Source organism: the organism of the source record quoted next, unplaced genomic scaffold, assembly GCF_019419815.1.
Source record: "Pyrus x bretschneideri cultivar Hongxiangsu unplaced genomic scaffold, Pyrus_bretschneideri_v1 Contig21, whole genome shotgun sequence".
NCBI lineage: Eukaryota > Viridiplantae > Streptophyta > Magnoliopsida > Rosales > Rosaceae > Pyrus > Pyrus x bretschneideri.
The window spans coordinates 1,641,459-1,658,577 of record NW_025999513.1 but is presented as its reverse complement, the minus strand read 5'-3'; the positions used below and the strand labels follow the sequence as shown (position 1 = coordinate 1,658,577).

The window sequence follows — 17,119 nt, the reverse complement described above, 5'->3', positions numbered from 1 at the left end:
TGTTTGACGGTTGGATCTTTGAAATTAGTTTCGTAGAATGCGTATCTTATCAAAATGATAAATTCACTAACACTTAAGAATTTATTCATACTTTCATTAAGTATAACATAAGATTTTGTGGTATCCACTAGTGTAAATATTTTAAATTGAAGATCGAGTTCATTTATGATATTCATATAGGATCAAGGAGTGTAGCTGTAAAAAATCATCAAAATCAGAGTTAAAATAACCGTTAAATCGTGATTTTTCGTTGATAACCGTAGAAAAGTTTTGTCCCATTATTTGATCTCTGAATGTTTATTTTTTGAAATTTTTGGCGTATGCGATCTCGAAGCATATACAAACATGTTTGACAGTTGGATCGTTGAAACTAGTTTCGCAAAATGAGTATCCTATCAAAACAATAGATTCACTAACACTTAGAGTTTATTTATACTTTCATTAAATATAACATAAGATTTTGTGGTATCCAGTTGTGTAAATATTTTAAATTGAAGATCGAATTCATTCATTGTATTCATATAGGGTCAAGGAGTGTAGTTGTAAAAAATCATCAAAATCAGAGTTAAAATAAGCGTTAAATCTTGATTTTTCGTTGATAACCGTCGAAAAGTTTTGGCTTGTTACTTGATCTCTGAATGTTTCTTTTTTGAAAATTTTGACGTATGCGATCTCGAAGCATATACAAACATGTCTGACGGTTGGATCGTTGAAACTAGTTTCATAGAATGCATATCCTATCAAAACAATAGATTGACTAACACTTAGAGTTTATTTATACTTTCATTAAGTATAACATAAGATTTTGTGGTATCCACTAGTGTAAATATTTTAAATTGAAGATCGAGTTCATTCATGATATTCATATAGGGTGAAGGAGTGTAGCTATAAAAAAATCATCAAAATCAAAGTTAAAATAACTGTTAAATGGTGATTTTTCGTTTATAACCATGGAAAAGTTTTGTCCCGTTACTTGATCTCTGAATGTTTGTCTTTTGCGATTTTTTGTTGACGTGATCTCGAAGCATATACAAACAAGTTTAATGGTAAGGATTGTTGAAATTAGTTTCGGAGAATTTGTATCCCATCAAAACGATAGATTGACTAACACTTAGAGTTTATTTATACTTTTATTAAGTATAATACAAGATTTTGTGGTATCCACTTGTGTAAATATTTTAAATTGAAGATCGAATTCATTCATTGTATCATATAGGGTCAAGGAGTGTAGTTGTAAAAAATCATCAAAATCGGAGTTAAAATAACCATTAAGTCGTGATTTTTCGTTTATAACCGTCGAAGAGTTTTGTCCCGTTACTTGATATCTGAATGTTTGTTTTTTTTTATAATTTGTTGCTGATGTGATCTCGAAGCATATACAAACAAGTTTAACGGTTGGGATCGTTGAAATTAGTTTCGGATAATTTGTATCCCATCAAAACGATAGATTAACTAACACTTAGAGTTTATTTATACTTTCATTAAGTATAACATAAGATTTTGTGGTATTCACTTGTGTAAATATTTTAAATTGAAGATCGAATTCATTCATTGTATTCATATAGGGTCAAGGAGTGTAGCTGTAAAAAATCATCAAAATCGGAGTTAAAATAACTGTTAAATCGTAATTTTTCGTTTATAACCGTCGACAAGTTTTGTTCCATTACTTGATCTCTGAATGTTTGTTTTTTGTGATTTTTTGCTGATGTGATCTCAAAGCATATACAAACAAGTTTGATGTTGGGATCATTGAAATTAGTTTCGAATAATTCGTATCCCATAAAAACAATAGATTGACTAACACTTAGAGTTTATTTATACTTTCATCAAGTATAACATAGGATTTTGTGGTATCCACTTCTGTAAATATTTTAAATTGAAGATCAAATTCATTCATTGTATTCATATAGGGTCAATGAGTGTAGCTGTAAAAAATCATCAAAATCGAAGTTCAAAATAACTGTTAAATTGTGATTTTGTGTTTATAACCATCGAAAAACTTTGTCTTGTTACTTGATCTCTGAATGTTTGTTTTTTGTGATTTTTCGCTGATGTGATCTCGAAGCATATACAAACAAGTTTGATGGTTGAGATCGTTGAAATTAGTTTCGGAGAATTCGTATCCCATCAAGTTCAATGGTGTGTGTATATATATATTTATTAAGTAGATTTAAATCTATTTATTTTGTAAGTATAATTGATTGGTATACGGAGTAGTACATCACGTAAGTCATTATAAAAATAGTGAGATATGTCATATGTGTGATAAAAAGTTAATGACTTAAAAAAAAAAAAAACATTTCTCACCACTTCTGTTAATTTTCATTTTTCCCTCTCTTTTTTGTTTCCTTTTCATCTTTTCTTATAATTTTCATTTTTCTCTCTGGCAGCCTACGGTGCCTACCCATCTTTCCCTAATTCACTCTCTTTGTTGTTTCCTTTTCAACTTTTCTTATCATTTTAATTTTCCCTCCCTTTTTCTTTAAAAAGGGCGGCACTGCAGGGAATGGAATGGAATTATCAATTATGGAATCAAATCAATGAATGCATATTAATTAATAATTATTATAGTTTTTATAAAATTTAATTCAAAATTTAAGATATATATATATATAATTATTATAGATAGTTAATATTTTGGGGGTATAATTATTATAGCTAATTTAATATATATATATATATATATTTATTATAGTTTTTTGGGGTATAAAATTGTTAAATTAATATATATATATATAATTATTACAGTAATTTTTTAGGGTTATAAAATTATAAAAATAATATTCTGCTTATCGTGTATCGTGTTACCCATGTGTATACCCGAATCAACCCGTTATGTTAACATGTGCTTATCAGATTACTCGATAATGACCCGATTCATTATCGTGTCGACCCAAACACCTGTTAATTTCGTTTCGTGTCGTGTCAAGAATTGCCAGGGCTAGTGGTTGTAGATGATTGGATTATTAATTAAGTGTCGATTAACGTATTTGTTTCTTATTGGTGACACATCATTTGATTTGCTATTTGGTTTAAAAACTTTGGTCTCCTTAACATTACTCTAAAATAATATATAGTTGTAAGTTGGACCCATAAGCCTGGGCTTAGAAAGTACCAACATGAGGAGAAGAAGATCAAAGCCTTGAGCTGTGAGCCAACCTAATGGAACAGATGATAGAGCGCCATCACAAAGATTAAAACAAGAATTGCTACAAACGACTGCTTACCGATCTATATTGATCACTATCGACAAAGAAGACGAGTGCTTAATCAGAAAGCATTTTCTGACTACTTAAGCAAGTTGGCAAAATTAACAATTTTATGGCAAGAAGCCCCATAGATAGGCCTACCCAGACATTAACTCCAAGTAACGCATTGGCCATCAACAAAGGCAGGAGTCTACGAAGAGACGTAAAGGTTGTCAAACCTAGTGCTCAAGAAAGTGTTTACTTAGCTACTCAGGTCAAGCGAAGCACTTGGCATGTGTTGCCGAGGAAACCTTGCAATTAGCCGTGAACGAATGTCACTTCATCTCCACGAGTTGATTGAATAATGGAATAGTAGCCTGTAAGTTACGTCTGTACGTTCAGTTTATTTAATGTCAGGGCGATGGAGTACTTGAGAGACAATACTCATGGGGCTCACCAAGGGCCTATATAAAGAGGGACAAGTACCTCTTATAGACGGCCGGACACAGAAGAGGAAAGAAACATCACACTATTGTAGAACACCTTTGTAATCCACATCAAATATATACGAATTAGTGCAGTGGACGTAGTCTAGTTTTGAGGGTGAACCACTAAAACCTTGTTGTTTATCACTTAACCCTTCACCCCGAGTCCTATCAAAGACCAACCGTACTGGTCTTTGTTGATCTCCTAATTTTGAGCGTTCACAATTAGGATAGTTGAAAATATCAATTTTATTAAAATAGTTAGTAATGAAACTACTTTAATTTGTTCATTTTTAAGGAAATTAGCAGACAATGGATCATATTACGTTCATAAGTTGATGAAAAATCCTTTTAATTAAAATCATAAAATCTGAATTTTAGAGGCATGCCATTTCCCCTTGTTCACTGAAACTGCCTCCCGTTCAGTCAAATGGAGCTAGCAAATCTATGTTATAAGATTAAACGTTGACATCAGCCTAGCTTGAACCTTGACTAATAAAATAAAAATCAGTTCAAGTGTAGGTCAATATCAAAGAAACTAAGGAAAATTAATAAAAAGAGTTTGAAAACTTCGAATTTTAACAATAAGGACAAAATAAAGAATAAAGTGAATAATACCATGATTGAATTTTTAGTGTAAAAATGTGATTTTTTGTTAAAGTAAACAGTACCGGAAGCTTTTAATTAAAGTTCCCATATAATTTTATTTTTTTTATTTTTATTTTTTTATCAAACGATAGATTTTATTAGATTAGATGTTAGATTAGTCACCGAAGATGTTTAAACCTACATCGTCATGCAAGGGATCAACACTTTTTCACCACTATGGTAAATGGCCACTTGCAAAGGAACTATATAATTAAAGGAAAACTAACGAAAAGGGCTTAAAAACTTTGAGTTTTAACGATAATGACAAAATAAAGGGTAAAGTGAATAGTAACAGGATTGACTTTTTAGTGTAAAAATGTGATTTTTCGTTAAAGTGAACTATACCGTGGGTTTTTCGTTAAAACTCTCTATAATTAATCTAATGAATATACTTCTTTGTATATTAATGGATTAACACACGTCTGTTTATTCTTTATATATTCACCAATGTTGGGCGTTATAACAAAGGTCCCTCCCTCGCAATTGTTGACGGTGTGCCCACCACTCTATTTTAAGACTAACTTCAACCCTTGGGATTAAAATCTAAAACTTTTAATCTATAAACAATTTTTCTGCTCCAACCCTTATGGATTAAATTTTTAGCCTGAGATTATTAAAGAATGAATTTAGGATAACTTTTAACTTTTTTTTTGCAAAAAAAAAAAAAAAAAATTATGTAGACTATCCTAATTTAAAATGAACATTTTAACCTAAAATTATTTAGAATTCGATAAATATTAAAAAATCACTAAACAGACACCGTAAAACTCGTGGAACACCATGAAAGAATATGAAACACATGAAACAACTTTTTATTTTTTTAATTACTTTAGTCATTGAATTTAAATTTGGACCGTTATGGTTTTTTTTTTACCATTGAATTTGATCATATTAGATTTGAGCCGTTGGATTCAATGAATATATATATATATATATAATTAATTAAAAAAAAATACACATATATGATGGGCCAGCCCACTAACCCAAGAGGAATCCTGAACTAAATTTGCCCTAGAAATGAGTTTTGAGTCAAAACTCATATTTACCCCAATGGTTGGAGTAAGTTGAGGTAGGTTTATACCTAAAATTTAAGTGTTATTTCAAAGATTGGAGTAAAGACAAAATTCATGGGAAATGCAACCTAATTATTTTGAAGTGGTATTTCCTTTCCATGAATTCCTTTCTGCATACCAAACACAACTAAATTATTTCGTTTGTTGGAAAGTGGGCTTGAGATTGGAAATGAGAAATGTATGTTTTATGTTTTTTCCTTGTGGAAGTGTATTTCTCATGTTTTGTAAGGCCATGTTTGAGAAATGAATTCCTTGCTATCTGTTAACTCTAAAAACTACCAAGCCTACGTTACACATAGACTGAGTAATTAATAAGCTAACTATGTCATTCGATTGTGTGTAGGGCGTGTCAACTCGTTGATCGATCTCGGCTAGAGAGTAAAATGTGTTGATGGTGCATTGGGCGCGCTGCTAACTTCTTGATCTTACGACTATGGTCAAGGAAGGAACACGTTTCGACCTTTGGGTTCTAGAGCCTGAAGACAAGGTTGCTAGTGTTGCGAAGTTCACGGATCGTCGGCATCAGGTTTGGTCACAGTGATTATATTCGTAAGAGTATAAGCATGCTGAACTGGCACCAAACTATACGAACACAAGTACTCAAAAGAGATGTATGTCTTGATGGTAAATGTGGTTCGGCCGTCATAATGCCGAACTCTAAAACTTACTTGTGAATATCCAATCATAAACAACTCGACGTTCAATGTGTCAAGCCCAATAACTTGTAACACCTCACTTCGCCGATAAGGCTAATGAGGTGACATCTACCAACAAAGACTCGAAAATCCTCGTTGGCCGATACTTGAATAGGTAATCAGTCGGCCTCGATGTAGTGCTGTTTATCCAAACTGAAGGTGCTTCGCGGTTGGCTGATTCTACGGCAACAGTGATGTTTATTCAAATTGAAGATTTGTTGGCACAAAAGGAAAATAAAAATTTCAAGGTTGTTGAGAGGTTTCGCGTAGAGCGAGAGTTTGTGCAGGGCAGTTTGTGTGTTGAATTGGAGAGGCCTTTCCCATTGCCTGCTACTCTGTATTTATAGTGGCTGTAAACCCATTGGATGACGTGCTTTTTTCCAACCAAAACTCCGTCTCCTGAGTTGTATGCGCAGACGCATCCATGCAATTTTGTAAAAAATTGCAATTCAATTACAATTCTTCCCTTAACCCATCATCTGGTCGCTCATCTCCTCCAACGCACATATAATATTTCATGATGAGGCCATGTGCTTGCTTGATGAGATGTATTTTATCTCAAATGGAACTTTAGGTTGATAACAAGGAGCCACATGGGCTTGTCTCTGCCTCAGATGTTGCATGCATGCCTATCTCCATTTAATCTTCATTAATTCAAATGGAAATCACAAACCAACTCAATTTGATTCTGAATCAATCCAATCATCACGTGCTGCATGCTTCTCAAATCATATATGATTAGTTCAATCCCTTATCCAAGCAAAAAAGCATGACTTCGTAGACTTTCATAACTCTTGCACCATGCTAATCCCATTTAATCCATCCTGATCTCGTCAAACTCAAAAGATCTCTCTCAAGATAATTACCATGATTAAAATTAATAGTAATATCAAGAAAAATTTGTTTAGTTTTAGAGTCATCTAATAGTTTCAATGCAATGGACCGATAGTGTAAAATTGAGTCCAATCACTATCCACATTGGGAAATTACTTTCTCCCTCGTGGGAAACCAATATAACATTAGATATTTTTTTTTATGACCAACCTACCATCACTGATAATTAGAAATGTCCATTATATTTAATAAAAAAATTATTTTCTTGTTAGTTTTCCATCATAACCAAATCGGAAAGAAAACTTTAGTTTCGCATTGCTATGATTGGTGATGAAAAAATAATATACAATTAATATATGAGAGTTTTTTAGTCCTAGTATTACTGATGTCTTTTGTGATAAATTCAAAATCTAGTAATAGGTGGTTGAGTTGGGACAATATTGGTGATATTAGTGGTGGACAGTGCTTGAGCTACAAAATTTATCATAGTATCAAAATAGACCATTCTCTTGGTATGTCCTGGGCCCGAGTTATTGTACTCGAACATGCTTCTTGAAGTTGGACTTTCAAAAAGATACCCTAGCTCTAACTTAAGGTTAATTTATGACTGGTCATTCGAAAAGATAAGTGTTGGCTCCAGAGACTAAATACTGACCAACCAAGTTCTTGAAAAGATTGGTGTTAGTTTTGGTATAATGACTTGACCGATTTCTAATGTGGGAATTGGTTTTCCTTGTGACCTTGTTTGGGGCCACTTGTGAGGAGATGTCTTAGAAAATAAAATTTCATATTGATCATATAAAAAAATATACAACTAAGTTAAAACAATATCAGTAATATCATAATATTAGTAATGGACCATACTGTGCCTACAAAATGGAAAATAAATGATCAAGATAATGAATCATGATAAACGTGGTCCCCCTATTTTCAATGCATAGATATTCTTGATCAACTTGCATCTCTTTTATTGCTTTCATGTTTAAAAAAGTGCAACTTGCAGGTAGGACCGCAGGAGCATTTTAAATGGTTGGGAGGATGGAAACACCCTTTTTCTTTCTCCAATGTCGAATCCAGGATTCATCCTTTTAATATTTCACACTTACACAATTAACAGATCATAAAAAGTAGACCCTTACCAAACCATCCAAATTATAATGGTTGGAATTGACACACTTGTTTCTCTCCATATATATAACCAATTAAAGGTGATCTCAAATTGTTTTTTTTTCTTAAAAAAAAATACTCTCACACACACGTGTGTGTGTATATATATATATATATATATATATATTTTTTTTTTCTAACTACTAGATTTTGTAAAATGAACAGAAATAATGAACAAGATTGCTTGCAATAAGATAGTTTAAATTCATCTTTGGTAAGAATTAAACTTAAGACCTCTTACTTACAAATGAAATAAATACCATTAGACCGTAGTACTAAGTGACTTAGTTCATTCTCCCTTAATGTAGATAATATTATTTGTTCAAAAAAAAAAAAGTAAAAAATAGTCTGATTATCATTTCTCTCTTTATTCTTTTAATCATTATTATTAAGAAGAGCATAAGGGTTCAAAACTATTGCATTAGTTTATGCGATTGGGAGTGTCAACGCATGAAAAAAACTCAACACCCTGTCCACTAATATATAAACTACATGCACTTTTTTTTTTTTATATATTTTTTTTATTTATCCAAGTCCTTTTCTATGAATATGAAAACAATGAACTGATCCAATGATTTAGTGGTTACTACCTAAGCGTGCCAACGCAAAGCAAAAATGTGTTGGGTCGAATATGTGCAATACCCTTCATGTAAAATCTCAATGCAAGTAAACTGTTTTAGGGTTAGGGGGCTTAGTTGCAGTTATTGCAATATTTATTGGTTGCTTAAAGATTAATCTTGGTGGCAGCCAATGTTGTTGGCTTTCGAGTTCTTATATGTACAAGAGTGCTACAACGCTAACTACTCGTTTGGGGTTCATTCCAAAAAGTAATTTCATAATTCACATCATTCGTTTTTCAGGTCGTTATTCAATATCATTCTTCAAAAATTTTACTCAAATGGAAACTTGTTTCCCTCTTCAATTATTATTGTGAACGTTTCATAGTTTACTGACAACATTGTCTTCATTTATTTCTCAGCTCCTAATAAGAGATCTAAACATCTTCCAATTTCAATTAAATTTTGCGAGGATGATCTTTTAGTTATAACCCTACAAATGATTGATTCATATTATGAAAAATATTGTGAAATGACCCTAAACGAGTGGTTAGCACCGTATTAAGTTATTAATTTATCAGCGCTTGACGCTCCTAGTTATATATCAAAAGTGCCAACCAGTTAATAATTTAATATTAATAGTGTGGGTAAACAAGGTCGTTGCGACTATAAACTAAAAACATGAGCGATCATAAGTATGACTTATGAAACAAATTATCCGCTATTATATTTTATCAAGTTGTTTCTCGATAAAATATGCGTAAAGAATGTAATAAAGGAATTTCCTCTAGAATGTTGTTCGGACCACAAATGGAACAATGAAAACGAAATATTTGAAAGGAAAGGTGAGTAGGTGACTGTCATTGTACTTATTTCATCAATACCAGCGGTCGTAGTCTTGTTGAAGCTAACGACTATGTCATGTCATGACCCTCATCATTTCCCTCCACGTCCTCCTAAGATTTACTCCTCTTGTTACAAAAGTCACTGAAGACTTATACAAGTCATTCAATGAAGATGGGAAATTTCTCGAACATGTGAAGGAAGTAAAAATATAATAATATAATTGATCTAGGTAAAACCTCCTATGTCCTGTACTCCAGTATTGTTGGCCTTACATCTTGGTCATTGAATCATTGATTAAGAATGTAACGATAAAAAACTCGGTGTGTTAAATACCCCAAAGCCGGCAACGGCGTCCTACCCCCTCTCTACCTATCTCATTCATCCCTTCTTCATTACATGACTACATATCACTGGATAATTGAGATAGGTAAGAACCCGGGCTATGTAAGTTTACTTCACACTGTGAGACGCATATACATCTATAGTAGAAGCCGCCCACTTACATTGATATAGAGCCACCTTATCTAATATTTGTGGAACATTTTAGGTATCCACACATCAATACCGACTGTATAGCAATAATGATTGACACAGCCAAAAGAATATCCAAGGTAAAAATTTCAGAATAACTATGCACAGAGGACATCTAGCATATCCTCACCTCACTCTTGATTTTTCATGAGAAGATTAAACCAAGCCGAAATTTATAAATGCCGAAAACTACAAGCCTAACATTCGTTTTCTCTTTACCTTTTCTCTCAAATCTTCTTCAGACGGAATCTTGTCGCTGCCCTTTGAGGTAGCAGACCACCATGCCCTCAGCTCGTCCTGCAATATATGAGGAGGTGAAATCAGCAAGAAAATAGAACATCAAGTTTCTAACATCTTTACGTGCACTTGCCAGGATTACGGTTAATCGATGATGGTGATCTTATTATGACAAAACCCTAGTTAATTGTTGTAGAGTAGAGCATAAGCAAGAAGTCCAAAAGAAAGTGACACAATCTCATAAAACATGGAGTCCTAACACAACTAAGGGCTATACGGACAAGCTAGCACGTCTTATGAAGAAAGGGTTTACAATAGTAATCCAAAACAATATGAATGACTCACTATTAACTCCGTATTTTGGCCATAATCATTATGTAGGAGGTGTATATCAATGCAATAGAAGACCAGAAAAACCTTAATAGTGGGAATACATTCTACACTCAGAGTTGAATCAAGTCGTAACTTGTTAACGAGTCAGATTATAATTACCTCATGGAAATCGTTGTTGGATATGTACTTGCTCTTAACCATACATCTAATCCCCCCAACAACAACAGCTATAGAGTCTTTCACATTCTGTGGACAACTCTCTCTCTGAGAGCCTGATGACATCAGAAATAAAAATGAACAAAAAAGAACTTGAGAGAAACATCAACTTAGTAATCTAAGAAGTGCACTAGACTGCGCAGTTATTTTTGGTAAAGCTAGTAAACAGCATGATTTAATTCTAGTCATACCAGTTATGCAAGAAACATGGTATCCAGTTCCCCCAAGTCCTTCTTCCCACTTCCTAAGCCGCAGGCGCAGGAAAAACCCCTCGAGTTGTGAGAGCGATGTGCGAGAATCCATCCATCTGATTGCAGAAAACACAAATTACACACAAGAACAAGTTTAAATGCGTAAGAGAAGGAAGCTCTTCATGCTTTAATAACTAAAAGACACAAGGATGAAGCTGCTTAATATTCTGTATAGTTGTACCGAGTTCTTTGTATTCACTCTTGGTCAGATTTTTTGAAGGTTCATGATCATATGAGAATATCCACTTGAAGATTTATATAAACATATGTAGTTTGCGTGCTAAGTAATGTAGTTTAGTGGGGTAGTATTAAGGATATTAATAATTAATAATTAATTCAGCTACTCAGAAGTGCATATGCCAATTATCAGAATGATCGAACAAACTGCTTTATGCAAGAAAAATTCCTCTTATAAGATTTGACAAGAAAATAGAAATTGAGGCTACTTCGTATGCTCAACTTACTTCAGGACATCTGTGCGAGACAAGCGAAGCCTTTTTACAGACTCAACGATTCCTTTCGGTACATTTGAAATCTGCGTATTGACTAACTTTGACAAGGGCATCATCTGATTTTCTTTATACTTATTTTCCACAGAACTTGAAGCACTGCATTTCACAACTGAATTTGAGCGATATGCCCTTTTCTTAGGGGCTCCCATCGCATTATCCTTCCAGCTCATATTTATATCTGTTTCCATTCTTGAATAGTCCTCGTTAAAACATGTATGAGCAACAGAAGCTTCGAACTGGCTCTCCGTACCAGTTGGGAACTTCATATTTCCATCATTTCTTGAGTTGAGATTTGTTCCACTCTGACTGCAGTAATAATCTAGAAAAGAAACGTTACATTCCAACTGTGGTTGTCCCATTGACTGTGCATTAGGACATGCAGCAGCCCAATGACTCTGTTGTAAACATCTAATGCAGAAAAAAGGCAGATTTTCTGCTACATTATAGGAGTTGCTCTTACTTAATAATTCCTGAAGCTCTGTCTGTCTTATCTGTGAACACTCTTGTAAATGGTGACCTTTTATGCCACAAAACAAACACATCGTGATTTCATCGGCTGCATTACCTGTGGCAGCAGGTGGGGTGATGTTCTTAAGAGCATCCAATCTCCTAGCAAAAACAGAAGCCATTCCTTCCGAACTTCTGACTTCAGAGCAAGGCATGATAGGGCTGAACTCAGACATGGACGCTTGATCATTCTGGCCTTTGTTTCTATTGAAAGCAGATGAGCCCTCATTGTCAGCCGCACAATTTTGCAGATTGTTACCAATGACAATAACTAAATCTTCAGCAAACTGCTCCCTGGCCCCCATATTTTTGAGGTCATTGGAGCTCTCAAGAACTCCATCAGCACTCTTGTTGGAATGATCTGCGATTAAAGATGGACCAGATGTTTTTGGAGTCAACCGAGTTATCCACAAGCTTCCCAGAAGGTCCCTTCTATAACCAATTTCACCAGTCGTCTTCCCTTTGAATTGTGAGCTAGATTCAACATTCTCGACCCTCCTTTTCTTGTGTTTATCCAGACAACAATTAGGGATAACTCTATCTTTCCTTTTATAAAATGGAAAGTTGCATGGATTCTTTTTATTCTCGGAACCAGTATGGCATTTCTCCTGACTACCTGCTGAATGGACTTCATTTCCAGATGAAGATATGTTGAACTTCTCAACTGACAGTAGAAATTCTTGGCCTAAATTAACGTTCTCCCCACGATAGACTTTTGGAGAAGTATCTGGCTCGAGTTCCGTTGATATTTCTCCCTTTTTATGATTGTCACTCAACATCCGTGCTTCTTGGCAGTCTGCAGTTGGGCAATACAAGGACCGAAAAATTGTCTGGAAACCGATACTTTTTACTCCATCATCTTGGTTTGTATTACATGTGATACGTTTATTATCAGGATTCTCATCTCCATGATCAGGATGTGCAAGGGTAAGAGCAAGAGGTGGTGCCTCATCTTGCATTGATTTTGAAAACCCCTTCACCATGCTTGATATCCAATTCATAAAGGAGCTATCTTGTCTAATATAGGATGTGGAAATCGGAGCTTCTTGAATTTTCTTTCTGAATCTTTTACTCCCAACAATGAACTCTTCTTCAGATCTCCACCTCTTCTTGCCTGACGTAAACAATCCTGCGCTATTACAGCTCTCGACACTCTCATGGCTATCAGTCTCATCTTCTGGCATTCTTCCATTAGGATCTCCATCAGATAAGAATTTTTCTTTTCCTTTCCTTTGATGCATATGGATTCTGCTGTTATTAGGATAGTGTCTGTCCAGAACAGATTCGTTTCCCGGAACCATCTCCTGACCCTGATCAAACCTGTCCTTAACCCCTGGGACAGATTCTGGACCTAAAATCTGACTTGCTGCACCATAAGCATGTCGGATTTTGATAGTCATTAAATCATTCTCAGCTGTTGCCTCTAGTTTATTCAAAGGCCTATTGCTGTGTGCCTTTTTATTCACCACAGGGACACCTGAAGCTTTACTTTCGTTCACTGGGTGAACCTCGGAAGCCAAAACAAGATCCATTTGCATTTTCTGATCACCAACATCAGCATGTTTATCTTCATCAACAGGATCCCCCAATAATGGTTCATTTTGTTCCACAAAAGGTATCTTTTGATCTGATTCGACTAATAAGATATCAGCCCCCTCTCTGTCACCGTTACCTGCAGGTGTACAATCAAATCAATAACAAGTATACAAAAAGAAGAAAAGATTTGTTGTCGGCAGGGCAACATATACTGGAAAAATGGCCCATCGAACAATTTTACTGCATTTTGAACATAAGCTGCAGGAGCTTTCTAAATTTCATCTACCAAAATAACTTTGCAATACTGAAAATGTCAATGGCAGGATTCACCTGTCAATGTTGTAATGAAATTTTCTCTGGTTTCAGGTATCTGAGGTATTTCATTTACTTCGATATTCGCTTGACTATAAGTCCCCTCCTGGTTGTACAGAACAGATAGTTCCACAGCCGCTTTCTCTTCCTCCACGTTACCAACAGTTCCTGCAAAGAGGAGTTATTCAATAATTCCCACAGTAATTTTTGGGGGGAATAAATAAACAAACAACGTAACAAAACAATGCTACAAATTCATCATCCTAGAACTTATAGAGTCTTCTGTTTATACTTAACTAACAAATATTTAAGAAAAAGGTCTCACCCGTGTCATGGCTTGACCCGCATAATGGCATGACACCAGCATTGCTTGTGGGAGATATAGTCATATCTTTACCAGCAAATTCGCTCTTTAGACGAAATGATGTCTGTGCTGTTATAAAGTCCTCGTCATCAATAGGCTTGTCAGCAGCAGACCTCCCACCTTTATTGCTTTGTGGTGGTGAAAGAGTGACATTGCTTACACCTACAACCCAAGAAAAGTAAGATTTTTCTGTTTGGAAAAGATGGAATCAGCTCAATTTAGACACAAACCTTTATCTGTATCCCATACTAATTCTGAAAGGGGATTGGTAGCCACGAATGCCATGTGTATCCTTGAACCTGCATTTGCACCTGCACCTGAATCACCATTCAACTTTCTCTGAATGCATTGATTTGAATAACCCAGAACTAGTCCCAAATCAGTCACAGGCTCTATGTTCCTACAAGAAAAATAACAATCACTTCCCATCGAAATTTTAGGCTTCTAATAAAAATATGGGATGATCCTCCTTTCACTTCTATTTTGAAAACCATGGGGACAATAATTAGAAACTATTCTATGAAGATGTTCGAAAATTTAATGCCCCGCTAAAAGGAGGCTTATCAACTATCCTTTTTTCACGGAGGATACAACAAACCAACTGGGACAAAAAAGTAGCACAACAAAACGACTGGTACAAAAAAAGTAGCACATCACAAGGCGCATCAGCCACATTATATCCACTATGAATCCTTTGGTATGAGATAGATGCAACCTACACGTTAAGCTGGCTCAGCAATAAGGATACCTAACCGTAAATCAGAGGGGTTGGCAGTTGAAAGCATAGAGTTCTATTACCTGTGATATTTTTTTTTTTGGTAAAACTATTACCTGTGATATTAATACAATCTTTAATCAGGTTTCAAAACTTTATTGATATATAGAGTTTTTGAGGTACTTCATTAGATTCTTCTGTTATTTGAATTAATTAACAAAATACTGTTAGACAACACTGAACTTGAAAAGCTTAAGCTGTAAACAGAATTGACCAACAATATAAATCAAGCTAACACCCTCCCTCACATGTAGCCTTATCCTGCACGTGGAGGAGAGGCAGAGAAATACAGACAAAGAGAGAGCTATAGGTGCATCCCCACCCTTCACCATGTAAACCGACGAAGAAGTGGGGAATGACTACTGGGTTTTTTAACCCAAGACCTCCTGCAAACCATAGCTTCAATACCATGTTAGACAACCATTCTACCCCAAAAATCTTAAACTGTTAGGGAATAGACCAACAGTGTATATAAAGCTAGCAAATTTATCACCGTGCAGGTACGAACCATGGAAACACATGAAGTAAATTGAACACGTGCTATGATATATTATGGTTCAACAATATGAGAATTAGACTGGGAAGCTTGTTCCCGCAAAGGGATTGATAGATTTAAGTAGCCAGTTCACTCTGACTGAAAAAAGTACAGAGACTAAAACTGCACACCACCTACAGCAATCTTGATGCATGAGCATCCTGAAGTGTCAAAGTTTTAGAGTTGGTCTAGTGACCCACTACTAAACAACATCGATAGTGTCCCAACTTAAACACAAGTACAATCCAATAGGCAAGTGGCGAAGCAACTACTCAGTAAGCAACAAAATTGATCTGCAAGCCATCATATATGCATAATAAAGTTCCTTGTGGAAGGATTCGATGCAATTAATAGTGAAACCATTCAACAGAAAGGGGATTAAACTTCAGCAGGTTTAAAAAATAATACATTGCAAGCTTAAATTTTAATGAGAAAAAGAAAAATACCCTCTCTCTCTCTCTTCTTTTTCTGATCAACTACCCTCTTGTTCTCAGATGCAAATATTCCAGGCTCTTATTAGCTATAAATATAAACAAATATTGAGATAATATTTTTGGAACAAACATGAATTTTTCAGTACTAATTGAACAGACTTCTTCATTCTTCAGGAAACCTCCTTAAGGGGTTCCCTTTTGCATAGATTACAAAGGGGTGTTCAAATGTTCAAAAGTTTCTAATCAGAAATTGATAACTTAAGACAAATCCAAAACTAAAAAGGGAAAAATACCAAGTTCCAATATACAATAGCATATCTGCATATGTGATCAGAAAATTGAAAATTAAATAAAATAAAAATAACTTGGGGTTGAAGTATTGAAACAGCGTCAAAAACAACAATTTTAATAATTTGGGTAATAGATTCTGAAGACCCATGTACCTGTTGTCCATTGACTCCATAAATTCTTCTCATATACGCACAGGGAGAGAAGAAGAAGAAGCAGAAGAGAGAATGAATGAGAGTTTGAGTTTCAATTAAATTTTAACAGGGAGAGAGAGGAGAGGAGAGGAGAGGAGAGAGAAAAGGGGTTGCAGTAGAAGCAAGAGAATGCCTGCCATGCGTCCTTGAAGAAGCATAGTTTACATGAAGGCTCCTTCCCTCAAACATTTTGCTCAGATTCTGAGGTATGAGGTTCAGGGACTTCCACGTGGACGCAATGCATGCCAACACCACTGTGCAAAGAGTTTACTATTCAGTTCATGGTCAGTAACAGCGGCATAAACTTCTTGTGCCATACTGTCCACATTTTGATACAAACTATGTTACTGGTGGGCGGAGATTCGAATTAGTGATTTTCTGAGTCTTAAGGAAATAACTGATACAACGTAAGTTCCGATACACTGTTATTATGACGACGAGCAATATCAATAATATTTATGTACTTTTGTATTCGTATTAGGTTGTAAATTAGCACAGAATATTGTAATCACAGCAGCTAGTAAGACAAAGGATTTATCGTGCCAAATTACAATGTCTCCTTAAATCTATCTCAAATAGGTTAGCTCTCTTTTCTACCATG

The 17,119-nt window shown here is 34.9% G+C and overlaps 1 protein-coding gene across 4 annotated transcripts; it reads right to left on the bottom strand.

The window, feature by feature from the left end:
• Nucleotides 1–9,973: 9,973 nt before the first annotated feature.
• LOC103967246 lies at nucleotides 9,974–16,750 on the bottom strand. Of its 4 annotated transcripts, none has more exons than XM_048584499.1 (9): nucleotides 16,480–16,750; nucleotides 14,523–14,692; nucleotides 14,254–14,454; nucleotides 13,947–14,096; nucleotides 12,034–13,752; nucleotides 11,526–11,892; nucleotides 11,002–11,117; nucleotides 10,754–10,866; nucleotides 9,974–10,321 (listed from the first exon to the last, which is right to left on the bottom strand). In XM_048584499.1, exons 1-9 carry the CDS (start codon nucleotides 16,497–16,499, stop codon nucleotides 10,214–10,216), a joined length of 2,964 nt encoding a protein of 987 aa, XP_048440456.1. In that variant the 5' UTR covers nucleotides 16,500–16,750; the 3' UTR covers nucleotides 9,974–10,213. The 4 variants fall into 4 exon arrangements, with proteins under 4 accessions (XP_048440456.1, XP_048440454.1, XP_009378797.2 ...); XM_048584497.1 differs by adding an exon at nucleotides 16,049–16,122 and having other exon boundaries at nucleotides 11,526–13,752; nucleotides 16,480–16,748; XM_009380522.3 differs by having other exon boundaries at nucleotides 11,526–13,752; nucleotides 16,480–16,748.
• Between the last annotated feature and the right edge of the window lie 369 nt (nucleotides 16,751–17,119).

What these genes read in the sequence shown, in the direction of transcription:
- LOC103967246 (XM_009380522.3), bottom strand. Translation starts at nt 16,499, where the DNA reads ATGGAGTCAATGGACAACAG. An exon ending in TCTCGCACAGATGTCCTGAA is followed by an intron (nt 11,118 to 11,525) that starts GTAAGTTGAGCA and finishes TTCTGCAATCAG; the next exon opens with ATGGATGGATTCTCGCACAT. An exon ending in CCATGTTTCTTGCATAACTG is followed by an intron (nt 10,867 to 11,001) that starts GTATGACTAGAA and finishes TGATGTCATCAG; the next exon opens with GCTCTCAGAGAGAGAGTTGT.